Genomic DNA, 25,805 nt, shown 5'->3' on the forward strand with positions numbered 1-25,805 from the left:
GCTGTGTGGCCGGAGCCTCAGTTCCCCCCACCCCCAATTCCATGCGGGGTTCGGCCGCCCCCTGCGAGTCACAGGACGGGCTGAGCTGCCCCCAGCCACTGGGAGCCTGCCCCGCCCCGAGCAGCCGGCCTGGGGCTGAGCCCAGGGCTCTGAGCTGGGAGTCTGGGGCCCCAATTAGGCAGGGCTGATTCGGGGTGGGGGCAAGACCCTGCCTGGCGCTCGCCGTCTCTAACTCTTCCACTGCTTTCTCCACTCTCGCACTAACCCCCCCCTCCCCTCTCTGTCTCCTGCCCCCAACCGCCCAGATTTCTGTTCTTTAATTTCCTCCATTAACATGTGCGCCACGTGGCTCTGCCGCCCGCCTGGCCAGCCTGCCGGGGGCCCGGCCCAGCTGCTCATGACCATACGTCTGTGTGTTTGTTCCCCCCCTCTCGGTGTGTGTCTGGTCACTGAGCAGGAGCGACGAGACCTCCATCTGAGCAGGCCCCCGGGGCCCAGCCGACGCGGCCCCTCTGCCCCGGGGGCCAGCCACCAGCCAATGGGGACCAGCTGCCAGGGTCCCTCTGCGTTGGGGCCAGCTGCCAACCGAAAGGGCCCCTCTGCCCCGGGAACCAGCTCATCCGGACCCTCCATCCTCGGGACCAGCCGCCAGCCAATGGGGACCCTCCATCCTGGGGACCAGCTGCCGGGGCTCCCGCCTGGAGCACAAGCTGCATCGCCCCACGCTCTTGCCAGGTGCCCCACTGACCCTTCAACGAGGAGCGAAAGGACCCAGGGCGCCGCCTTGACCCGCCGGGTTTTTGTGCCCAGTGCAGTCCCCTGCTGGCCAGTGCTGAGTAGGGTGGGGGCCTGGACCATGGACGTACTTAACAGCTGCACTTCGGCTCCTGGCAAATGCGCTGGGCCCACGCTGGCCCTGCCCCAGCTGCAGGCAGGCGGCTAGCCGGACAGTCACTGTGCAGAGCCGCTAGCGTGGCCCCTCGGCCCTGCAGGCACGGTCTCGATTGCCACTGGGCCCCTGGGCTAGTTGCCCCTATTCCCCACGGCCACCACTGCCCTGCTGAGGGGTAGTCCCCCACAGCCCCTAAAACAGCCCTGGGTTGGCCATTGCCATGTGGGGCTGCCTGGCAGAGGGCCAAGTGCCCCCAGAGCCTCTGGCCCAGACCCCAAGGATCTCACCATGGGCCCCCATGAGGTGGGGGGCTGGGCTGGCCCCACAGTGAACCAGCCCCATGCCTGAACACGCTGCCATGGTGGTGCTGGGCCTGAAACGTGCCCTTGTCTCCAGAGCTGTGTCCCCAGCACGCTCTGCCTCTGCTGTGCCGCACGACGCCCCGGGGCTCGGGGCAGGGCCCCTGGGGCAGCCGGGTGAGGGCCCCGTTCTGCACCCATGGCAAGCGACAGCTGGGGGGGGAGGATGGGCCAGGTGCCCGTGGGGGTGGGGGTGGGCATCCCAGGAAAGATGCTCCTGGACTGCTATGGGCTCAAGCCCTTAAAGCCAGCTACACTGGCAGGGTTGCCAAGCCCCCACTGGCAGCGCCAGGCCCTTAGCCAAGGCTGATGGGGGGGCGGGGGGAGAGACCCCTGCAGCTGTGTGGGCCAGGCTGTGATTATTCTGTACAATCCCCCCCACCCCGCACACACACACCACAAAGGGGGAGGGCTAACCCCCCCGATGCTGAGTGAATGAGGGGCTCCTGTGCCACTGGGCGAGGGCCCTGCCACACCTGCCTTTCTGCCTCAAAGCCTTTGTTTTCTAGGCCCCCCCCGGCCAGTGCTGGCCCAGGTGGCACCCACCAGGGCTTTTGGAAAGTGCGTTTTGATGTGCGTCCCCAGCCCCTGGGCCATGGCCGGCCTGTGCCTGCTGCAGATGGGGAGGTGTTGCGCAGGGGGACGGGACACCGCTGGGGACTCTGGTGTAATTGTCAATTTGATGGCGCTTGCTGGACGCTTTTTTATTTAAAAAACCAGCCTGACCCCGGCCGCGTGCTGCAGCCTCATTCCGCAGCGGGGTTTGAGCCGGTGCAGCAGGGTGGGGGTGGCGGGAATCTGGGGGCATCCAGTGTAGGACACTGCTCTCTGAGGACAGGCACTCAGCCCCTCCCGAGCTGCACAAAGGACCCCCAACCTGCCGGGCGCTCGCCACGGTGCCCAGGACAGCAGGGGTCTGTGGGTTTGAACCCTTCCTGGGGTTTTCTTTGTAAAGCTGCAACTGGGTCCTGCTGCTGGTAAAATCCCCCATGCCCCATCTAGGCCCCCCATACTCACCGAGCCAGGTCCCGGGTCCCCCAGCAGGTGCTGAAGGGCAGAGCTGTTGGGGGTCTCAGGAGGGGCACGGTACCACCAATGGGGGCTGGAGAATCATATATTGATGGGGGAGAGGTGAGAATCCCACCATCACACCTCATGGGGCTTACCAGCCCCATGGCTGGGCTGGGCAGGAGCTGGTCTGGGTGTAGTTGGGCAGGGCCCAATCACCGGGCGTAAGGGGGAGCTGTCCTGTGCCATGAGACCAGCCAGGCCCCACCCCGGGCTGGGGGTGTTATCCTTGTGCACTGCCCCACAGACCCCCTCACTTGGACCCCACATTTGCTCAGCCCTGCCTCCCACCAAGAACATGCTGTGCAGGGGGGCAGGGACAGGCCCAGCCCATGGCTGGCTCCATGCTGGTTTTGTGGGCCCCTGGGCTGGAGCAGGCTGCAGCTGTCCCTTGCCGGGTCTGAGTTTTGTTTGTGAAGAGCAGCTGAGCCCCGACTTGTGGCCTCCTGCGTGAATCCATGTGCTCCGGGGCCAGCTGGGCAAAGCCGTGGCAGGAGCGACCGCCGGGCTCTGGCACTAACCCCACGAGCTCTGGGCAGACGCATGCACTGGGCTGGCTGCTCGCTGCCCTCGGCTCCTGGACGCCCACTGCGGGGGGCAGGCGGGTAGCTGAGGATCTGGGACACACAGACGCAGCCTCAGCCGGTGTAAATGAGCGCAGCCGGGGGGGCTCAGGCCCAGATGCCGCTCTAGCGCTGGGCTCACACGCCAGCCCTCGTTGAGCCCAGTGCTGGGGGGGCCTGTAGTGTATGTGGTAGCCCCCGGCTCTGCTCCCAGCCCCCTGGTACACTGCCCTGGGGTTACCTGTGAGCAAGGCCAGGCCCATCTAGTTACCCCACCCCCACCTCTGTGTCACCAAAGCCCTGCATCAGCTGGACCCAGGCTCTCGCTGAGTGGGCGCAGGCCTGGCCAGGCACCTGGCTGCCAGAGCCCCCTGCGAGGCGTGGGGCCCACAAGGGCGATCCCGTTCCGCCGAGGGTGCAGCCCAGGTGGGTTGTTTTACCGCAGGACTCAGCCTTTGTGTCAGTTCAAACCCAAGAGCTGGCCTGGCGGAGAGGCCACTTTGGCCAATGCTGAAGCTTCTCCCCTGCCCGGGGAGGGCGCAGCCCAGCAGCCCCTGGAAGGGCCAGAGCAAAGGCAGGGTCCTTGGGTTCTGTTCCCAGCTCTGCAGGGAAGTGGGGTCCAGAGGGTTGAGTTTGGGGCAGGGTCTTAGGAGCCAGGACTCCTGGGTTCTGTTCCCCCCTCTGCTACTGGCTTGCTGGGTGACCTTGGGAGTGTCACACTAGGTCTGATACAGATCACTGACTCCCACGGAAAGACCCCACTGGCCCTGCTCAGGGCCCCGCTGCCTGGCTCCCCATGGGGCTGTGTGCAGAGCACCTGGAGGCCCCGGGCTGCCAGAAGAGATCACGTCAGGGGGTGGGCAGGGAGCTGGAGCAGCAGCGCCCCCAAGGCTCAGGAGGGTTCCTAGAACCTGCTGGGGGCCTAAGCTCATCGGGCTTGAACTTGCTTCGCTGGCAGGCGACGGTCACACAGGAGCTGCTCTGCTCACAGGAGCACGTGTGCCAGGTGACCAGGCCCCAGGGTTCAGCGCAGCCCCAGCAGCTCCCTTCCTGCAGTAATGTCCTGGGCCCGACTCTCCCAGGCCTGCAGAGGGCGGTTACGCTGCAAGGAAAGGGAGCCAGAGCCCAGCTCCCACACCTGGCTGGCCGGGAAGGGCCTCTCCATGGGGCTGGACTCTGCTTGCCAGGGCCCTGCTCAGCTTGTGTGTTCTCGCCCCAGCCCTGCCGCTGCCTTGTAGGAAAGAGACCAGCAGCCGCCCGGTTTGTTTAAAAATAGTGTATGAGAGAGAGTCGGGTACAGAGCCGACCCCTCCGGCAAGGGTTCGTGTTTCAATGCCCACAAACAGAGTACAAAAACAGCTCCTCTTAACAACACTAATGCCAGGGAGCTGGGTCCAGCTGCCCCACGGGGCTCAGTTCACAGCATTTCAGTGCCACACCAAGGCCACCTTTTGCAGACCCACCTGAAGCATGGGGGAGGGGAAAGGGGAGATTATCTGAACCGCTGGGAACCTGCAGCCCCTCTGAAGATCGGGCCCCAGGTGGCTCCAGCTGGCTCCCAAGAACAGCTGCTTTCGGCTCAGATACTACCTTCTGGGGCCTCTCCGAGGCTCAGGCCCCACTTACAGAGCCTGGGGGGTGCTGCTGCGCCGCCCAAGAGGGTCTTGTCTAACACAAGATCCTAGTCCCCCCCCAAGAATCCAGAGCAGAGCAAAGGGACATTCCCAGCTGTGCTGCCATCTGGGGACGGGGGAAGGAGCCCAAAGCACGTGACCCCAGTGGGGTTCTTTGCTCAGGCTGAAGGTAGGCTGACGGGTTGCGGGTCAGCTTCATGGCACGTGCTGGGAGTGCTGGAGGGGGAAGGGTTAACGTTACAATAGAGGGAATGGAGGTAGCTACTGCAGCTGATGGAGAGACACCAGTTTACACCAGCTGAGGATCTGGCCCAGCTTTCACAGATTTGTTTCACACACACACACACACGGATGTTTTGCTGGGTTGGTAAAAATAACAATGACCTGGGGCCAGATTCTGCCGCCCGCTGGATTTTCATCCCCACGCTGGGACCTTTATGCCCGTGCAATGTAACGTAAAGGGAACAAGGCCCTTGGGGCGGGAAGGATGATCCAGCCCCACTGCAATCGTGGAGACGTGCTCAGAGGAAGGAGCCCACAGCGGGAGCAAAGGCAGCCCTGGAAACCCAGCTCATTTGTGGGCCTAAGCTGCCCGCCAGGGCCAGCTGCCCAGAGCCCGCTCCTCTGTCCGCCAAAAACAATGTTGTCAGACACTCGAGTTTTCAGCTACAGGAATTTGGGGTGAAGTGTCTAATTTCCAAATAAATTTTCCAGTTTTTGTTGAAAAACTCACCCCAAAACTAAATATTCTGATTCTGAAATGCAGTCGCAGGGCCTCATGCACCTGGTCTCCTCTATTGCCTGGGCTCCCTGGCAGGGCTAAGACCATGAGAGCGGCCAGACGGGGTCAGACCAAGGGTCCATCCAGGCCCCTGTCCCGTCTGCCCACAGTGGCCAGCGCCAGGCACCCCGGAGGGAATGAACAGAACAGGGAACCATCACGTGATCCATCCTGTCGCCCATTCCCAGCTTCTGGCAAACAGAGGCTAGGGACACCATCCCTGCCCAGCCTGGCTAATAGCCATTGATGGACCGATCCTCCAGGAACTTATTTTCAAACCCCCTTATAGTCTTGGCCTTCACAACATCGTCTGGCAAAGAGTTCCACAGGTTGACTGTGCATTGTGTGAAGAAATACTTCCTTGTGTTTGTTTTAAACCTGCTGCCTATTCATTTCACTGGGTAACCCCTGGTTCTTGTGTTATGACAAGGAGTAAATAACACTTCCCTAGTCACTTTCTCCACCCCAGTCATGATTTTATAGCCCTCTACTGTATCCCCCCTTAGCCGTCTCTGTTCCAAGCTGTACAGTCCCAGTCTTATTCATCTCTCCTCACACAGCTGTTCCATGCCCCTAATCATTTTAGTTGCCCTTTTCTGAACCTTTTCCAATTGTAATCTAGCTTTTTGAGACATTTCCCACCATGGTCTCCCCTCTTGGTGAGAGGAGGCCATACATGATGGCAAATGAAGGGCCAGAGCATGTAATGGAGACGTAATCAGGGGTAGCAGGTTTGTAGAAATGGTTGTGGTACCCAGAACCCCCCCCAACTCCACCCCCCACCTGCCTAAGGCTCTGGGAGGGAGTTTGGGTGCTGGGTGCAGGCTCTGGGCTGGGGGTGTAGGAGGGGGTGAGGGGTGCAGCCTCTGGGAGGGAGTTTGGAGATGGGAGGGGTGAGACCCGGCCCCAAACGTTGGTGGAACCTGGCCCCCAGGCCCTGAATATTGCTCGAGCCTGGGCACCACAGGCCCATACAACTCGCTGCCCCTGGACAGAATCCAATCAGGGAGCCTGGCACACAGAGATTAGGAGTGTGAGGCACCCAAACTACAATTCCCATAAGGCACTGCCTCCCCTTTCCATGGTGCACCATGGGAAATGTAGTCTGACCAGAGAGCCCAACCTTTAGAGGACAATGGGGACACAAGGCACCCAAACTAAAACTCCCACAAGGCACCGTGGCAGCATTTCAGAATCAAACTATTTTGGAGTTTGATTTTCCAGGGAAGCCCCGTTTCCTGGCCCACTGTCTACAACCCCTGAATACGTAGGGATGCAGCTGCCACGTGAGATCAGGCGCAGCCGGTACGGTCCAGCAACCTGCTCAGTCCACATGCACCACGCAAGCTCAGCATTTCCCCCTCCTCGAACTAAAAAACAAAGTAAAACTAACCATGACCACCCCCCGCCCCGAGCAGAGGCTCAAAACCGGGGAGTTCAGGCTGCCCGCCTAGCAGGTGGCGGCCATGAGTTTTCCCGTGTCCTCCAAGCTGACATGTGCTGCTAACAGATGCCCTGCGGGCAGGTGAAGGGTCAGTCCAGTTCTGCCAGCATGAGGAGGATCGGGGTCTTGGCTGAGTCTGGTCTCAAACCGTTTTATCACAGCCCAGCGTCACGGCAGGAAGCCGCGTGAGGCAGGCCGCGTGGGCTTGCGGGTGTCAGACATCCATCAATGGGTGCAGATGGCCGGGTGGAGAAGGATTAAAGACCAAAGCCCATGTGCTGGAACGATATGGATCCAGGTTTTCTAGAGAGCTCAGCACCCACCATGCGGAGCCCTGCTGCAAACCTGGCCCAACTGGGGTGCTGGGCCCTTAGTGCAGGGAACAGCCCCAGGCCTGCGGGGAGGACAAGTGGCTGTGGGGTTAATGTACAAGACGGCCACTGATGGGCTGCAGAGCACACAGGGCAAGACGGACAGCTCCTGCCACAGGAGGTGGCTGGTAACCAAGGATGCTGCTCTCACCGACAGGGGCAGCCTTGCTCCTGAAGCGTCCGTGCAGTTACGTAGGAAACCTGCAGACGGCGCCAGCCCTGGGGCAAACAGCTTGCAGGGGTTGCTCTGATCTGCAGCTCTGCTCCCATACGGCTCACACACCACACAGTGGGAGAGCTTTACCTCGGAGACCTGGGCAAGGTCACCTCCCGGGGTGGCTGCAGCCTGCTTCCTGGAGGGGCCGTCCGCTGAGGGCCGGGGCCTGCGGGCAAAGGGAAAGTCAGCAGGAAGCGCAGCCCAGCCCAGCTGGAGCATCTGAGCCTCAAGGGCACAAGGATACAGGAGGCTGCCGAGATCTCTCATCCAGCACCAGATGGCCTGGGCTAGGTGAGAGAATAGGTTCTGGCAAACCTGGCAGTAACAGGCAGGCAGCGTCACTGCTTGGAGATGGAGATCCAGCTCCAGGTGCCACCGAACAGCATCCTATGGGCATCAGGGCACGAGCCGCCCGCTTAGACCATTGTAACAATGCAGAGACACAGACGCTTCCATTGTCCTGGGGGGAGGGGCAGCCCAGCTAGAGCTGTGTGCACCCAGAAAGCTCCAGCCTGGGGCAGGACCCCAGGGGTCAGGGCAGGCCACCCCCCCCCCCCCCGTTCATACTCTGCAAGCGGCTCCAGCTCCCAACAGTCAAAGCAGGACTAGGGGATACGGCCCTGCTCGAGCGGGGGGGGCGCGGCGTTGGGCTAGGCCGGGCATAGCCGGGCTGGCTCGGCGGCAGGCACTGCTCGGTGGTGTCTATGGGGGAGGTACTAATTGCCCAGGGAAGGGCTGCCTTGCCCCCTGCTAATGCAGAGTCTTGCCCCGCTCAGGCCCAGTGCAAGCAGGACATGGGAGCTCCCCGTGGGTCTGTCCCAGCCCCCACCCCGGGGCGAGCAACGTGCTATTCTTGCACCCGCCGGAGCTCTCACCTCTCCGTCCGGCTGCGCTCGGCAGCACTCTCCTGCCAGCTGAGCCACGGCCTGCGGGCTGCGGCTGGCTGGGCCTCCCGGGCACGGCAGCCCTGCTCAGGACGATGACGCGGCTGGCCAGCTTGGGGATGCTGCTGGGCACCAGGCGGCGACTCGTGGGCACAGGGGCAGCCATACTCCTGGCCTGGGTCTGGTGGGCAGGTGCACCGGGGGCAGGCCTGGCGCTGGCTGGGAGCTGGGGAGCATCGCCCCTGAAGGCCTTAGCCTGACCTGACGGGTCAGAAAGGAAAGCAGGAGCTGATGGGGCTGTATTCAGGCAGGTCCCAAGAGAGCCCCCCGCTCCCCTTTCCTTGGGTGGGGGGGCTCTTACTCCCACCTCCACTCGCAGTCCCTCAGGGGCTCTGCCACCCCCTCAACCCCCAGTCACTGGAGGGCCCTGCTGCTACCCCTCCCCCCTGCTCAATCTCGCTCAGGGAGATTACCCCTCCCCACCCTGCTCGCCGTCCCTCAGGGCTCTGTCAATAGCCCCCATCACCTGGGGCCCCACTGTTACTGCCCCTGCTTGCAGTCGTGGATGCTGACTGGCTTTTAAAGCCCGAGCCTGGCCCTGGACTCCCCCCACACCCTCCGATCCCGCTCCTGGGCCAGACATCGCTGCGTGCAGATCGCTGCCGGAGGAGCCAGGGGGACTTTACGGGTCTGAACATGTTTGTACTGATTCCACTGCTGCAATCCCCATCTTCCCTTGCCCTCCCTCAGCTCCCACTCCAGACAGCAGCCAATCTCGCCAGCGGCTGCAGGTGACAGTGATTGGGGTCCGATTCTGCACCCCCTTCCCACCTCTGCAGCCACGAGCCACAGCACTTCAAGGCCCAGCACCCGACGGATCCTCACATCTGGCCCTGGCTGTCTCCGAGCCACGAAATGTGGTTGCCAACAACTGCCAGCACAAAGTGCTGTGGCTGACTCGAGACCGGGGCGACATCTGGGGCTGACTCTTTGGGCTGCTGGAGGGACTTGATTTGATGGCTGGTTCCTGGGAAGTGCAGGCTTGTTCCTGGCTCTGATGGCTCAGCAGCGCTCCTCTGGAGCTGGCCCATGGTGGAGGGCAGCCCGGTGCCAGCCAGCCCACCCCGCTTGGCATGACAATTATTTTCCAGGCATAAAAACCCATTTCGTTTTCTTCTCCGCACTGGAGGGAGGCCCCTCCCAGAGCAGGGCACTAGGGGGCGCTGCCTCCCTGCTGGAGGAGAAGGGCCGCCCAAGGGTGGGAGTGGATTCCCGGGGACCCTGCGTGCAGGAAGGGCCGAGACACCCTAAGGCCGGCTCTGGCAGGGGCAGCAACAGGGACCTGCAAACACACGGCACAGATCCAGCATGGGGGCCATTCGGGGACACATGCTGCCTGGGACGTCTACACACTGGGATCCCGAATCCTCCCCCACAAGGAGACGGGCAGCACAGCCGATGGGCTACAGCTGAACCTGGGAGGAGCAGCCCCTGCTCCTCTGCGTGGGGCCACGCTGCCCCCAGTGCCCACTACGGGCTGTACGGTGCAGGGCTTGGTGGCACACAGGGGATGCAGACCCCTGGATCCCCCCCACAGATGAGGTGAAGCGAGCAGGATCAGCCCCCGACCCCCATGCTCAGCAGTCTGCTCGCAAGCCCGGTTACCTGCACTTGCTTCCTGGAGGGGCTCCGCTCTCCTGCGGGGTGTCGAGGGCTCTTGGGCAGGGCGGGGCTGGGAGGGAGATGGCCTGGGGCCCATTGGTTCTCTCCTTCCCCGGGCAGGTGATGCACAGCTGGGCGGCCGGTCCTGGAGGCTCAGCTAGTGCGGCAAGAGGGATAAAGGGAGGTGAAGCCTGGGCCGCACTGTACAGCGGAGATCAGCACACCTGCCTCTCCCTGACCGGAGCCTGAGTCTTCACACTGACAGAGCAATAACCTGGGGGTCGGGCGGCCCCCGGGGGGGGTGCAGGACAAGGCTCCGCAGCAGACGGGGGAGGGAGAGTACGGTCTCCAGCTGTAGCTCTGTGGGAGGTCAGGAGGCAGCACACAACGACAAGCGTCCCCTGCTGCCATCTGTGCGGGGTGCTGGAGGTCCCGCTCCTGGCGCCAGGCTGCAGGTTAGATCCCATCTGAACGACAGCCCCGTGTAGCAGCACAGGGCCCCTGGCACCAGGCTGGGGCATTGGGTCAGCGCTGACTGCAAGGGGAGATAGCCTCCCACTGAGCTGCGTCCCTTAGGGGCATAGGAGAGAGCGCCCCCTACTGAGCCCCCCCCGCAGCACAGCGCCCTCTAGCCTCACACTGACTCAGACGCCAGAATCCACCTTCCTGCAGCCCCTCGGTGCTCCTGAGAGGTCCCGCACCCCTGTGCTGACCTGGCCCAGCCCCACTCAGCTTGGGAATCCCGACAGCCCAGCAGCGATGTGAGCCCAGGGCCTCAGGAGAGCCCACACCTGATGCCCCACACGGGTCCCTGCGCGTTAGCACCTGCTGCCTGCACCATTCAAACAGGTCCCCCAGAGGCTCTGCCACGAGCCCAGCTCCTGCATGGGATGCCCCAGTTCAGCCCCAGGGCCAGCAGGGGGCACCCCAACCTGAGGACACCGAGAAGTGAACGTTTCATGCTGGGGGGCTGGTTCCACTTTACAGGAGGGAAAGCTGACAGCAGTTTGCACAGCGGGAAAGTTGTGACTTGCCACGGGCAAACGGGAGCTCTCCCTCCGGGAAGGGCTGGGCCAAAGCCAATTGTTTAGGCAGAATTCAAATTTTCGTTTGTTGAACCAGAGTTTCTTGATCTTATGCTTGGAAGGCCAAACCTCCCTCACATGACCTGGGTGCAGCGCTGCCTGCCTGAGTCTGCAGACAGACGGGCCGGCGCTGCTGCTCAAAGCTCTTTGCAGGCACCTGCCCTCTGAAAGTAGACCCCTCTGGTCAGTTTCATGGCTGCTACTGGGAACCTGGGCAGCAGAGAAATTTACAAGCATTGGGTCCTGGCAGGAGCGCTGGGCAGCACCAGACCCAGACACGGAGCAGCAGATCAGGTGGTTCGTGGTGGATAGGGGAGAATGCTCCTTCCCCCTTCTGGCAGGAAAGAGGGAGGGTGGGCAGGAGGCTGGATTCCAGACTAACCCCCGCCAGAGCTGGCCATGGAAGATAGAGCCCCGCGCAGGCCCCCCAGCACCTCCCCCTCTCAGGGGCCCATCTACCTTCTCAGTTCTCTTTGTGGGAGACAGAGCGGGGCCCTTGCTGGGGGTGGATTTCTTACGGAGCCGTTCGCTGCCAGCGGAGCAGCTGCCCAGCTTGTGTCGGAGGCGGGGGGGAGTCGGTGCTGCTCTGGCACATGGCGAGGGGCTTTTCCCCGGGGGGAGGAGCGTCCCTGGCTCCACGGTGGGCAGCAGCGCCCTGACGGGGCTGTTCTTCACCACAAAGGTCTCGCGCCGGGGGCTCCGGGGGCTCGCCCGCTCCTTGTGCGGGAGCCGCATGGACACAAGGGGCTCCCCCGCTGGGCCCAGCGCTGTGTCTCCCAGCAGCCTGGCCCTGGCATTCTCCTTCTCCCGCAGGCTGCACCTCTCCAGCTGCACGGCCAGCCAGTTGGCCTCCTTCACGATCTCCTCCAGCTTCTCAGCACTCAGTGGGCTCCAGCGGGCCAGGCACTCTCTGCTCCGGCCCGTGTCCTCCCTCTCCTGCATGTTCAGGTCGAGCCCCTGTGCCACGCCCCTCTCGACATGCTGGACCTCCTCCTCCCGGCTGTGGGGGCAAAGCCACGGTTACCAGAGCCTGGATGGAGCAGAGAGTGCCCAGCTCCACATGGCTCATGCTACAGCCAGAGGCAGGGAAGTATTTTGTCTTTCCAGCTGCACCTTGGTTACTAACTGAGTCAGTCAGAACCTGGCTGACCCGCCTTGGGGAGGGATTTGCCCTGCCCTTCGTATGTATCTGACCTGGCACGTTTATGGCTCTGCAGAGGCCAACCAGATCTACCACTCAAGGGCCTCATCCAGCAACTGTTGGCCACGACTGGCCCCCCGAAGACAGGAGGCCTGCTTCTGCGTTAACAGGCTCCGCGCCCGGGAGCAGCCGGCCCAGAGGGATGCTTGTGGCTGAATGATCCGCGGGGCTGGACCTAGCTTTTTTGGCAAGTTAAGGCTGAAGCACCACAAGCCTGGTTTTCTCGCTCCTCCCGTCGCAGGTTCCCAGAGCCACAAGGCCCAACACCTGCCAGCGCGGAGTGAGGCGGGAGGGACATGGACTAATGCGTCACAGAGCTCTGCCCTCCCAGAAGGCTTTCACGCCACACCATCGGCGTGATCAGAAACCTGGGAGGGCCCTTCAGTGCACACAACGACAGAAACCTTTAAGGGAAATGGATATTGGGCCAGACCCTCAGCTGGTGTAATTCAGCTGTTGGCTTCACTGCCAGGTTGCCCGACACCAGCTGAGGTTCTGGCCCTTCAATCTTACCTGTCTGAAGGAGAAGACAGACCAAAGTCAAACTTCTCATCGGTGATAAATTTTATATCTGGAAAGAAATATTGATCCATTATTCATTGGTAATTGGTTGAAACTATAGTAAAGAGCTGAATTATCAGACACAAGATGAACACAATATGTTGGGGGAAGAGTCAACGTGGTTTCAGTAAAGGGAAATCATGTCTCACCAATCTACTAGAATTCTTTGAGGAGGTCAACAAACATGGACAAGGGGTTCCGGGGTACTTGTATTTTCAGAAAGCCTTTGACAAGGTCCCTCACCAAAGGCTCTTAAGCAAAGTCAGCTGTCATGGGATAAGAGGGAAGGTCCTCTCATGGATGGGTAACTGGTTAAAAGATAGGAAACAAAGGGTAGGAATACATGGTCAGTTTTCAGAATGGAGAGAGGTGAATAGTGGTGTCCCCCAGGGGTCTGCTCTGGGACCAGTCCTATTCAACATATTCATAAATGATCTGGAAAAAGGCATAAACAATGAGGTGGCAAAATTTGCAGATGATACAAAATTGCTAGTTTAAAGCTGACAGCGAAGAGTTACAAAGGGCTCTCACCAGTGTTCCCTCTAATTTATGTCCGTGTGTGGAATGAATTTTGTTATGTGCACCACTATGGCGGTGACATGGGACACATCACCTCCATATTGGTGCGCATAACCAAATCCATGTGGCGGGGGTGGGGCCAAGGGGTTCGAAGTGTGGGAGGGGGCTCAGGGCTGGGGATGAGGGGCTCAGGCAGAGGGTTGGGATGCAGGGGGGTGAGGGCTGCGGCGGGGGTGTGGGCTCCAGGGTGGGGCTGGGGATGAGGGGTTTGGGGTGCAGGCTGACCCGGGGCTACGGCAGGAAGAGAGGCCCTCCCCGCTCTCTCTCCCAGCAGCTGCACCTGGGCTGGGGCCGCGGGATAGGCGCCTCTCACCCAGCCGCACAGATCCAGGCCGGGGTTGGGACACCTGGCTGGGTTTGGGTGCCTCTGCCCCAGCTGCAGCAGGCCCAGAGCTGGGTTGGCGTCAGGGGAGGGGCACCTCTCCCTGCCGCAGCCTGAGCAACGCTTCATAGGCTGCTGCATGGCCGCACGGCTTAGGGGGAACTTAGGCTCTCACTAAACTGGATGGCTGGAAAACAAAATGGCCAATGAAATCCAGTGTTGTTAAATACAGAGCAATGCAGATCGGAAACCAGAATCCCAGGTCTACGTTCAAAATGATGTCAGCGCTCAAGAAAGATCTTGGAGTCAAGGTAGAGGACAGGGAGGGGGCAGCTGCCGCCCTCTGGCTGTCCAGCTCTGAAGACGCTGCAGAAGCGAGGGTAGCAGAACTGCAACCCACCCTACAATAACCTTGTGACTCCCCCGCCCTCTCCCCCACACAACTCCTTTTTGGGTCAGGACCCCCTACAATTACACCACCAGCCCTCGGTGACTTGTCTGTGCAGAGCTGGGAACTGAACCCCGCTTTCCGCAGGACCCTGATTCTGCTCCCACTTGCACCAGTGTAAACCAGGAGCGATGGTATCAAAGGCAATAGCATTCCACTGAGGAGAGACCAGGATCAAGCCCAGAATCATGACACCTTGGCTGGTAGTGTGCAGTAGTGCTGCACAGTGATCCCAGAGTTGGTTGCTGTCAGGGGACCCTCACATACCTTGAGGTTTTAAATCAAAGCTGCCCATCAATCTGATTTCCCAGTAGCCTGTTCTCTCAGTTTGGTGCCACTCATGTTTGTCCTGAGTCTCTCAGGCAGCCCCAAACTGCCCCTCAGTCAGGTTACCGGGCCGGGCCTGCCCCTTTCTGGGTACAAGGACAGCCATGATGAGATTGCAGACATGCTTGCAGCTGGAGAGAGTCGTGTTAGGGGGCTAGCGGGGGGATCAAAACCAAATGAAGCAAACGAGTCACCTCCAGATTTACCAACATGCTAAAAGCTCCCTCCAATGGAGCAGTCGCCTGGCGAACCGCAGCAGGAATAAGTTACCGGAGTTTCTCTGCACAGCAACGAACCTAAAACCAGGCCAAACCCACTCTGTCAGTCACGTTCCAGCCCCTACCTTCTTCTTCTGCCATCTCCATCTTTCTAGGGAGCACTGAGCTGGACCAGGGACTATCTGAAAGAGAAACACGCGAAAGGGTGCATTAGATCTACCCCACCCTATGCAAACAGCAAGGTCTTACACCCCATATTCTTCATAGAAATATGGTTATGATGTGAATATGCAAGATGGGTCTTGTAAAGTCTCATTGGAAAGGTTATGATTTCCTGAATGCAATTATCCAATTTGTGTGCCCGGATCATTTCTGTATCTGAAGTTAGGAATATTGACTATGTAACAATTACAATGGGTGTGTACACTGGCAATTGAGTGACAAAACTTTTGTCATTCAGAGATGCTAAATCCTCCCCCCCCAAAAGACAAAAGTTTGTGCAATTTATAACTGGGGGGGCAAGAAGCTGTGCGTATCTCTCTTCACATTGAGGGAAACGGTGAATTTTTATGAGCTTGCGCTGTGCAGATCTTTCTATACAGTGCAAGACATTATCATCTTGGGTGTACTTTCCAGAGGGAAGCTGCACTTGGTTCAGCTGGGAAATTGCCCAGCACTTATCTCACAGAGAGCTGTTTGCAGCTTCTGTGTGATTCTACAGCTAGTGCTCCCTACCTGTGTGTGTGTGCGGCCAGAGAGCCTGATTCAGCAAAACAGGGAGATAGAGCCCAGGCTAGTGCAGCAGGTGGGCTCAGTGAAATCCCAGTATATCAGAAGACATCCCATAAGGGGGGTTTAACTGGCCACAGGGGCATCTGTATTGCAACCACAGGCTGGTCATTTTGGATCAGCAGTAACAGCTTCCAAGCCGTTACACATATCCACCTGAAAACTCACAGCCAGTGGACAGAGATACAGCAAGATCCTGGGAGATGCTGTGGTCAAAAGAACACTCTCAAATGAGCCATCACTTCAATCAGGAACATTCCTCACCTGCCACTGTGGCAAGAGGACCCCTTACTAGGGAGCTTAAACATAACCATTTGTCTCTGTTTTTTCCAGCTTGGGCATTTGCCAGCCCTGCGCGTGCATCATCGTTCCTCTGGGCAGGCCCTGCAGACGTTTACAGACACGAACAATCGGACAGTTCTCACGGGCATGGAGTTGCTACCCTGCGTAAATCAGTTTCCCCTGCAGTTGTGGGAGCCCTCAAACAGCAACAGAGGAGAGAAAATCACTTGAAAAAGCACAAAAATAAGCAGGGGCAACTCCCCCTCCCAGAAGCGTTTGAGTCCCACGTCTGCCGACAAGCCTCCCGAAACTGGAAGCGGAGCTCTTTAGGTGCTCGTTCATCCGCAGGCCACCCCCATGCTGCTCGTTGTTCCTGCTCACTCAGGTCAGGCTGGCAGCACCGATTTCCCGTAAGTAAATCGGGCAGAGCATCGCAGCATTGATTTGAAATATCCACAATGCTCCTGGCCTTGGCAAACAGACACAAGCTGAGCAAACTGGGATGTTTTCTCTCTGCTGACACTTAGCGCCTCCACAACCCTTCCTTTTACCTCGCCGATATCCACCAGCCCCCAGCCGCTGAGTAGTTCACAGTCACAGCATATTGCCCCTTCCAACGCTCCCAGGAGGCAGGGCAGGGTGGTAGCCCATTGCCAGAGGCCCACCATTGCACAGAGGCCCACGGAGGCTAAAGGACTTGCCCCAGGTCCCATAGGCAGTCTGTTGCAGGGCAGGGAATTGGATGCAGATGCCCCAAGTCCCAGGGGGAGCGTCCTAACCACTGGGCAATCCTGCCTCTCACTGCACAGATTCACAGCCCTGGACAAAAACTGACTAACCCTTTCAGCCTATCAGGTCGGCTTGGGGGGAGCAATTTTCCCAAGGCTAAACAGTGAGTCAGTGGCAGAGCAGGGCACCGACTCCAGAACCCCCGACCCTGAGCTCAGACACCTATCGTCACAGGAGTAACCCTGAAAACCAGAGGCATTAAGAAACATGGTGGGAGGTCCCTAACGAGGGTGGGTACAGCTCACCCCCAGTTCCCTCCAGGGTGCTGAACACTGCATCTCCTCTACCAGCCTCTGAGTAGGACTCTGGTACATCTCAGCCTCCCTGGCGCCCTGCGGCTGACGGGTGGAAGAAGTGAAAGTGACTTGATCCTTGTCACGGTTCCCGGTGCCCACACGGCCGCGCTACAAACTGAGTGAAGCACGTCTCAGCATACAGCTGCCGAAGCCTGTGCACACACTTGGCCGCTTGCGTTGGTGCTGTATACTCGCCAGGAGCGCTCGCGTCGCGACACCATGCACCAGGCGCTGCGGGACAGAGATGACTAGCCCCGGGATCAGCGGGAGCCCAGGGTCAGGTTCCCAGCAGGCAACATTCTCTAGCCCCATACGCCATCCGTAGCCCCGCACAGGTTGGCACTTTGTAAAAACCCCACGCAGCACTTGTTGGCGCCTGCAGCCTCTGCCAGAAGCACGGAGCCCACCCAGCTCTGCCCCGTTCTCACGGACGCTGCACACACAGGGCGCACGACATTCCTGCGATTAACAGGCAACACAAGGGCTTCTCTGAGGGCACTTTGCTAAGGGCTATAATGCAAATCAGATCAAGGCTGTTGGGGACATTCACGGAGCAGCTGCAGACAGGGGAGTACTGCTTCTGGGCCCGAGAAGCAGGCACTAACGGACGGCATTCATCGTAATGCACGCTTGGGACAATGAGCAGTGGCTGCAGGACTTTCAGAGGCCCCGGGCCCCCGCACTCCTGGATCTGTGGGGCACTCTGCCCAGCCCTCCAGCGCAAGGGCACCAGAACGAAGGCTGCACTGACAGCTGCAAAGCGAGTGGCGATCTGGAAGCAGGCAATGCCAGACTGCTACGAGTCACTGAGAAATCATTTGGGATGTGGAAAATACACAGTAAGGGCTGTTGTCCTGCAACTGTGCAGGGCCATTAATGGTCTCCTGCTATGCAGGACAGGAACTTTTGGCAATGTTCAGGACATAGGGGATGGGGCAATAGGTGGCCAACAGTATGTCAACAGAAAGGGCTACTTTTCTATGGTCACGCGAGCTGGGGTGGATCACCATGGACACTTCTGACAGCTCTGTGGGCTGGTCAGGGACCATGCATGACGCTTGCATCTTTAAGAACACAGGACTGTTCAGAAAGCTGAATGTATGGACTTCCTTTCCGGACCAACAGATTACCAGTGGTGGTATTGAAATGCCAATAGCAACTCTGGGGAACCCAGCCTACCCCCCTGCTTAGAGGAAGCTGCACACTAGCCACCTCAGCAGCACCAGGGAAAGATTCAGCTACCAGCTCAGCTGGTGCAGGAGGACTGTCGACAGGGCTTTGGGTCAGCAGAAGGGCTGCTGGTGCTGTTGACTCACTGCAGGAGATCTCAGTGACAGGCCTGCTGGGGCTGCATGCGATCTGGGAGTCTGTCTGCTGACTCTGAACAGTCAGCCATAAGGACCATTGCAAGCGCTCAGTGTGGAGCTGTACCGTTGAAGGAGGGCCAGTCACAGAAGTGTTCTGTGCTCGATCGTTCTCAGGGCCTGGAGGTTGGGGTGCTGTCGGAAGAGTGTAGTGCTTGAAGTACATTTACAAGTACCGCGCGCTTGGAGTACCACCAGGCAGTCCGCTGTGAACGAAAAGAATTTTATTCTCTAAAAATAGCAATTTGAGTGGCAACAAACAGTGTGCATCAAAAACCAGCAGGAAAGCAAGACAAACTTTAAACAAAGTAACAAGAGGGGACTCTGCAACTGGAAAGACGGCAAACATTTCTGTCCGCTTCAGTGCTCAGGCGTAGTCTGTTGTGGCTACGTGTACACCAGCGGTGGTTCTCACAGGTCAGTGCACGTGGAGCTGTGGTTTTCCTTGCTGTCCCATGGCATGGAATGACAGAGGCAGGACTGCAGCCTGGGATGCCATGGGGTGCGTTAGGGGATGTAGGGAACTGCTACTGTGGAGCGCTCCAAGGACTGCAAAGGGTGGTGAGGCGGATTTTTGGACCTGAAGGTCAACACGGGTCAGCTACATTTGGGTTTGCTGCCTGTGAAGACCCATTACGTCCCAGTGCACCTCCCTCTCCTTGTCCTGAGCCTCTCTCCTGTCTCCTCTTTCCTTCTCCAGGCCCTTTAGTCACAGGACAATGCAGCACCGGCATGCAGGATTTGCACAACGTGTCCCCCCCCCAGTCCTCTTTCTGCTCGACAGGGTCAGGGGATCTGTGGGAGTGGATGGGGCACCCTTCAAGGCTGCAATAGCAGCAGGTGCTGATAGGGGGGACGACACTGGATTTACAGTGACACCGGAAAGGGAAAAACAAGTTTTGTAACTCTCATCTCTTATTCTTATAAACACTTGGAGAGCCTCGGCACAGCCCTGCTCTCCAGCCCCAGTCATGGTGAGTGTTGCCCAGCAGGGTGAGGGGAAGGAATTGTAGCTCTGATTCCACGGGCGTGAGTTTCAGGCAATGGCGTTGCATGCTGGTGCTGGTTTCCACAAGTGCGGGTGGATTTTGCCTGATAACTCACTGCTGAGGGTTGAGGCTGCGGCCCTTGGCGCTCCGGTGTGAGCTGCACACACAGAGGACGCAGCTCACTGACTCGGCAGACCTCCAAGTCACTCATAAAGAAAGGCCCAGACTCGGGTCAGCAGCAAAAACGCTAGGGCAGGTTTACAGCCAACGAAGCACAGTTCTAGTTCGCCACAGGTGCTCCGGGTACACCAACGCATGTCGGCCCACGGCAATGGTAGTGGTTCAAACAGCACCCCAGGATTCTGTCCCCTAGACCAGCACAAAGATACCCCTCCTGTGACTGCTTCTTTTAGCCACTGATCCAAACAAGTTACCTATTACACTCAAGATGTAGTTAGCGACCCCCCTAACCCTTGTACCTGCTTATCCTTATCCATTCTCCTACGGGGGCGGGGGGGGGGGGGATGTGTTTACATAGCTACTCTCCAGACAGGAAGGTGCTTACGTGGTGAGCTGACATCCAGTGGGTTACTATTCTGACAATGCCAGGCCTATTCTGGTTCACGCTGTTAATTATGCTTAGGGCTCCAGCAAGGCCTAAAAGGGTGACACAGCTGCTCCTGGAGTCCCAAAGCTGCCCAGGCCTGCATGCCACTAGCCTGTTTACTGCACGGTGCCAGCTGATCTCATCCCAGATTGGCATGGGAAAGTGTCCTAATGCAGAGGGGAGGCCGCCAGCCCTAGAAATCTTTGGGAGAGGATTACAAAGTCTCTCCATGCAAGTTTCATTAAGGTCTCTCTGGAGGATATAGGGACACCCCTATGCGCATCAAGTGCTCTGCCTACCCCCCCGCCCCCTCCCCCCAAACAACAGGGGAGTGCTACCTCTACTTCTGTATTTCTCCTACGAGCAAACCAACGAAAGTAGATAGCTTTGTCTTGTTCATTCGGGGATGGGCTAGGCCCCCTCTTTACATTTAAAGATTGTTAGGGAAAATCCATGCACACAGACATGCAAAGTCCCTTCCCCTTCATGAGGCTCATCCGCGCTCAGCCTGCGAGACTGGCTAGACTGTGGAGGAACCTCAAACAGATCCTGACTCGCAGCATGGCTGGAGCCCCTGGCCACATCTGCCCTCTCCTCCTCCACCACGCTGTTCATGGCAGGGATCTGTGTCTCCGGCTCCTCTGAGGTATCCATACTGGTGAGCAGGATGCTGGTGGGGTCTCTGCCAAGCAGGTGGCTGGTTGTAAAAGCAGCAGGTGTGTGGCTCAGCACCAGAATGAGCACGTGCTGCCTGGCCTTGTAGTACAGCTGGGTGGTTCCTTGACTTTCACACAGCACTGCTGTGGGTTCCAGTTGTACCCGTGCAATCTGCTCAGAGAGGTCTCCGGCTGCGTCTCCGGCTGGTCCACAGCTGTCACTGCAGAGCCTGAGCACCGCACAGGGCCAGGAGAAGCTGCTGGGTTACTCACCAAGCCAGGCAACCAGGAAAAGGCCTTTCAAAAATAGGCAGGTTGTTCTAAGAGGGGCGGGGGCCTTCTGGTCTCAGCGAGGTGCAGCTCATAATTGTGATCAGGGAATGGGGCATTGTGGGACAGCTGCTGGAGGACTGTTCAGGCCGACAGGTCGCACAGCATCTACACTTGCCCTACGGCTCAGAAGGGCGACCCTGGCTCAAAGCCATTCCAGGAGGTGGTGTTACTGCGTTGCTTATGTTGGCCGGAGACAAATTTGAGAGGAGACACGTGCACAGATGTACATCGCCTTGCATCAACCTAATGTAGCAGGGCAGATCAGGCCTCAGGCAGACAGCGCTGCCCTGGGGCCTGGTCACAAGGTTCTCTGCCAGCAGAGGGGATAGAAGCTTAGGGGTTTCTTTAAAAAAAAAAAAAAAAAAAAAATTAAATCCCATACAAATCAATGACCCCTCTACCCTCAGCTTACCAAGGCCAGATGTCTAGTCACCACCACACAGTGGATTTTGCAAGCCCTACCTGAGCTCACTCCTCTAGACCAGGCACAGCGGTCTGAAGTGCAGTCACACTCTTGAATACCAGCTCTGTTAATTGAATGGCTTTTGCGGGTAGAGCATGATGCCGAGAGCTTCAGAGCACCAGCGACTCCCATCAGCGTCCAAGGGAGCTGAGGGATGGTGCTGAGCACTGCCTAGGATCAGGCCTTGAAAATCTCCCACCACTGACGTCACATGGTGTTGATGGCCTCAGATAATGACCAGCGGTGCAACTGTCACCGCGGCTCTGACAATCAGTCTATCCGCTTGGTCTCATTCACCACAATCAATAAAGATCCTGCCTTGTGGGCTTAGGCCCAGCTCCACAAATGTATCAAGGTATTTAGGCACCTATCTCCCATTGATTTCTAACCACTAGCAAGCTCTGATCTCAAAGCAGAACTGTGTTAGAGCTGCAGTTTGAAGGAGGTGGGGTAAATCATGGCTTAGCCTACCCTGACGTGGTGCAGCGTTTGCACAATACGCTTTTGGACACAAATCTGAGGCAATTATAATTTACGGACACTTATTGCCCTTCCGGCTGCCAGCACTAGTGTATCTACCTCTCAAAAGCTCGTGTGCTGTGGGAACAGCCTCTCTCCACACAATCATTCCGGTCCGTGCGTTTGAGCTCAGGTATCCCCCATCATTTCAAAGCTCAATATTTCCACTTAAGGAACCATGAAAAGCAGTTACTCCCTTAGCTGGCTTTCTGTTCTTTCATGCCCCTTCTCCTTCTTGATACAAATCTCTCTCTTTACAAGTCAGCTTAAGTCTTTGACAAGTGAGAGATTCCCTTCCTAAAAAGGGATAAAACATTTATTCCTCCCTCGGGCAAGACACGCCAGCTTCACTCACACAAGAATTTTTTCTCCATCATTTGCTGCATCTTACTACATTGGATTTCCAGTGCTCCTCTGGGTTAGCCCATTTCCAACAGCCTCCCAAGCAGCTCCTGGCTGGCTGCTAATGGGCAGGAGGAGCAGATGCCCTCTGGACAGGCAGCATAAGATGCACCTGATTTGTGAGAGTCAGAATAAAAAGCCTGGATTTATGGCTGGAGTGGATAGTTGGGAAGTCACCCCATTTAGCATCTGCAAACACAATTCTTCAAATAAGGGAAAAAAATAGGGCTTCTTGATTATTACAGCTACAGAACTATTAACCGTAGTACACTACTGATCGCTTACATTTGCCTCTGTATCAGATGACTGGAAGACAGCTAAGGTGATCCTGGCAATTACAGGCCAATAAGCCTAACTTCAGTACCAGGAAAATTGGTTGAAACCATAGTAAAGACCAGAACTGACAGACACATAGATGAACACCATTTGTTGGGGAAGAATAAACATGGCTTTTGTAAAAGAAAATCCTGCCTCACCAATCTATTACGATACTTTTGGGGTGTCAACAAGCACATGGACATCCAGAGACTATAGTATACTTGGACTTTCAGAAAGCCTTTGACACGGTCCCTCACCACAGGCTCTTAAGCAAAGTGAACAGTCATGGGATAAGAGGGAAGGTTCTCCCATGGATCAGTAACTGGTTAAAAGATAGGAAACAAAGAGTAGGAAACAAAAGGATCTCACAAAACTTCTTGCCTCTGACAAGCATTCCTCCATCGACCTAGCTGTATCTACACCAGGGGGTTAGGTCACTGTAACTACAATGCTCAGGGGGATGGATTTTCCACACCCTTGAGCACTGTAGCTACGTCAACCTAAGTGTTTACCATAAGCCAGGTCTAGGACACAGCTACGCTGGGCCTAGGGGCTGCTGCTGTCTGCAAAGGGATGACGTGCGCTCACAGGAGCAACTGTGCAGCCCCATTGTCTGCTAATACTCTCAGTCATGCCCCACTACTTCCAAAGCATCTGCACAGAGGGCAACTGGTAACAGGATGACTGAAAAGAAGGAGTAGGGTCCAACTATGGCACTCTGTACCTCAAAGCAGCACCCTGGAACCCCCATATTCCCCTATCATATAACTTTAATATATTTCATACAAAGCACATCAAGCAGGATATCGTATGAAAGGTCATGATCTGCTAAAACCCATTGTTCTGTCAAAATACATATATTGTTAGTATGTATCAAGTTCATATATCGTTGGGTGCATCAAGTTCTGAGATTTTGCTGTACGGTTGATACTGAAATATGCTGCAAGTTTGCTAGAGGTATACGAAGGAGGTGATCCCCGCCCAGAGGAGGGTGTTCAACAACCATTAATCAGCAGGGGAATTGTAAATAAGGGATTTATAATTCAACAACAGTTGCACAAGACCACAGCAAGTGGACTGCTCAACCCTGTGACTCAACAAAGCCCACCAGGACATGTCTGGGCTAGTATTTTCCAGGCACATGGACTGAGGGTATAAAATAAGGGACAGAGACATCGTGCCTTGGCCTTTCTCCTCCCCCACCTACGCTGGAAGCAACAAGAACACTGAGAAGACAAACACTTCATCTGACGAGACTGCTCCAGGCTTAAGGGAGAGGCCCATGTATTAAGAACTGTAACATCCAGTGGGTAAGAAAACTGCTTGATCTAAATGCTGCCTAGTGTAATAAGGTTTAAGATTTAGATTGTGCACTTATCTTTTATTTTCTTAAGGTAACTATCTCTGACCTTTTATGCCTCCCACTTATAATCACTTACAATCCATCTTTCTGTAGTTAATAAATCTGTTTTATATTTTACCAAAAACAGGGTGTTTTGGTTGAAGTGCTTGGGAAATCTCAGCTCAGGTTACAAAGACTAGTGCAAGACCTCTCCACATTGAGGGAGGGGCAGACTGGGTAACAAACTTACACTGGCCAGGCTTATGACCAGGGCAAGAGGGTACAGCTCTGGGGTGTAAGGCTCAGGAGCTGAGGGGAACTGGCTGGTGCCTTTCTTTGTGTGATTTGCGAGTCGCTCTGGGAGCATTCATGCAATCTAGCTGGGTGGGGGCTCAACATGCGGCTGTGCTGAGTGATCACAGCGCCTGGAGGGGTTTGCTGCTTGCCACTAGCAAAGCAATGTGAAAGACAGTTGTGGCTGGAGAGTTAAGGGGGCACAGCACGACCCCAGTTCCAGGTTGCACCCTGGGGATCCCAACGCCCCGCCCAGAGCTGTATAAGCTCAGCCATGACCAAGACTGTGATCTCTCCACCCAAACAGAGCCAGAAATAGAAGACATTGGACAGCACGGGCCTGGTATGCATCAAATGCCCAAGAGGTGCCAGGCTTGGGTACACGGACATTGAAACCCAGGGGCAAGTCAAACATCTCCCCGCACATTTGGAAGAACAGAGGCCAACTCTGCCCATCTCCAACAAGTTCCAGCATCCAAAGCTAGGAGCGAGCTACTGCTGAGCCTAAGGGCCTGACCTCCTACTGATACAACATGGCCCCCCCGTAACAGAATAACTGAAACACAAATTAACTGAGTAACAACAGCCCCTCTCGCCAGGGCCGGCTCCGCTCCTCTGCGGGCAACGCCCTGCAAAGCTAAAGGGCCGACAGGGAGGCCAAGTCCCTTGGCTGGGTTTTAACCAGGACCCCTGGTGGGTCATCGCAACCCTCCTGGGGGGTCTCGCCCACCACTGGTGGATGATGAGAGTGACTCTAGTCCCTGCCCCAATCCCCACCCTCAATCCCAGCCCCCCAGCACCACCCAGCCCAGCCCCCCAACCCGCGCCCCCCCCACACCGCCCAGCCCCCCAAGCCCAGTGCCCTACCCCCGAGCCGCACCACCCAGCTCCCCCAGACCAGCCCCGCCCCCCCAGCCCTCCAAGCCCCGCCCCCCGCACCACCCAGCCCCCCCAGACCAGCCCCGCCCCCCCCAGCCCTCCAAGCCCCGCCCCCCCGCACCGCCCAGCCCCCCAAGCCCAGTCCCCTACCAGAGCCCCACCAGCTCAGCCCCCCAGCCCCAGGCCCCTACCCCCGAGCCCCCCCAGCCCAGCACCGCCCCAGCCCTCCAAGCCCCGCCCCCCCAGCCCAGTCCCCTACCCCCGAGCCCCCCCAGCCCAGCACCGCCCCAGCCCCCCCAGCCCTGCACCGCCCCAGCCCTCCAAGCCCCGCCCCCCCAGCCCAGTCCCCTACCCCCGAGCCCCCCCAGCCCAGCACCACCCAGCCCCCCCAGCCCAGCACCGCCCCAGCCCTCCAAGCCCCGCCCCCCCAGCCCAGTCCCCTACCCCCGAGCCCCCCCAGCCCAGCACCGCCCCAGCCCTCCAAGCCCCGCCCCCCCAGCCCAGTCCCCTACCCCCGAGCCCCCCCAGCCCAGCACCGCCCCAGCCCTCCAAGCCCCGCCCCCCCAGCCCAGTCCCCTACCCCCGAGCCCCCCCAGCCCAGCGCCCCACCCTGCATCCCTACGGCTCCGCAGGAGGCGGCGCTGCCCCCGCCCGCGGCTCACCCGCTCCCCGGCGCCGCTTCCCCCCTTCGCACCGTCCGCAGCCGAGCCGAGTCGCGGCATGGAAGGGGCGTGGCTAAATTCGAATTCTCCCTCCTGGACGTCACAATAACAACGTTACCGCCCAGCCCGCTGATTGGTGGCCCCGCCCCAGCCTGTTTCAGACCCGAGCGTTCATTGGCCCCTCGGCCCCAAGCGGGTCAGGAAC

At 58.1% G+C, this 25,805-nt stretch overlaps 2 protein-coding genes across 2 annotated transcripts in view; one reads left to right on the plus strand and one right to left on the minus strand.

Annotated features, from left to right (window-relative positions):
- Nucleotides 1–5,747, plus strand: part of CELSR2 (cadherin EGF LAG seven-pass G-type receptor 2) — a 76,618-nt gene extending 70,871 nt beyond the window's left edge. Inside the window, exon 35 of the mRNA XM_073320470.2 lies at nt 306–5,747. Within this exon, the coding sequence (XP_073176571.2) occupies nt 306–333 (28 nt within the window). The 3' untranslated portion in view covers nt 334–5,747. The remainder of the gene's footprint in view (nt 1–305) is intronic.
- PSRC1 (proline and serine rich coiled-coil 1) lies at nt 4,175–25,655 on the minus strand. Its single transcript, XM_073320472.2, has 7 exons — nt 25,601–25,655; nt 14,742–14,798; nt 12,675–12,732; nt 11,420–11,960; nt 9,879–10,032; nt 8,205–8,474; nt 4,175–7,495 (listed from the first exon to the last, which is right to left on the minus strand). The coding sequence occupies exons 2-7, from the start codon at nt 14,761–14,763 to the stop codon at nt 7,413–7,415; spliced, it is 1,128 nt and encodes a 375-aa protein (XP_073176573.2). The 5' UTR covers nt 14,764–14,798; nt 25,601–25,655; the 3' UTR covers nt 4,175–7,412.
- Nucleotides 25,656–25,805: the final 150 nt, after the last annotated feature.

The sequence above is a fragment of the Lepidochelys kempii genome, chromosome 21 (assembly GCF_965140285.1).
Source record: "Lepidochelys kempii isolate rLepKem1 chromosome 21, rLepKem1.hap1, whole genome shotgun sequence".
In the NCBI taxonomy this organism is placed as follows: Eukaryota; Metazoa; Chordata; order Testudines; family Cheloniidae; genus Lepidochelys; species Lepidochelys kempii.

What these genes read in the sequence shown, in the direction of transcription:
- PSRC1 (XM_073320472.2), bottom strand. Translation starts at nt 14,763, where the DNA reads ATGGAGATGGCAGAAGAAGAAG. An exon ending in CCACAAAGAGAACTGAGAAG is followed by an intron (nt 10,033 to 11,419) that starts GTAGATGGGCCC and finishes TTGCCGCACTAG; the next exon opens with CTGAGCCTCCAGGACCGGCC. An exon ending in GAGCGCAGCCGGACGGAGAG is followed by an intron (nt 7,496 to 8,204) that starts GTGAGAGCTCCG and finishes CTTTGCCCGCAG; the next exon opens with GCCCCGGCCCTCAGCGGACG.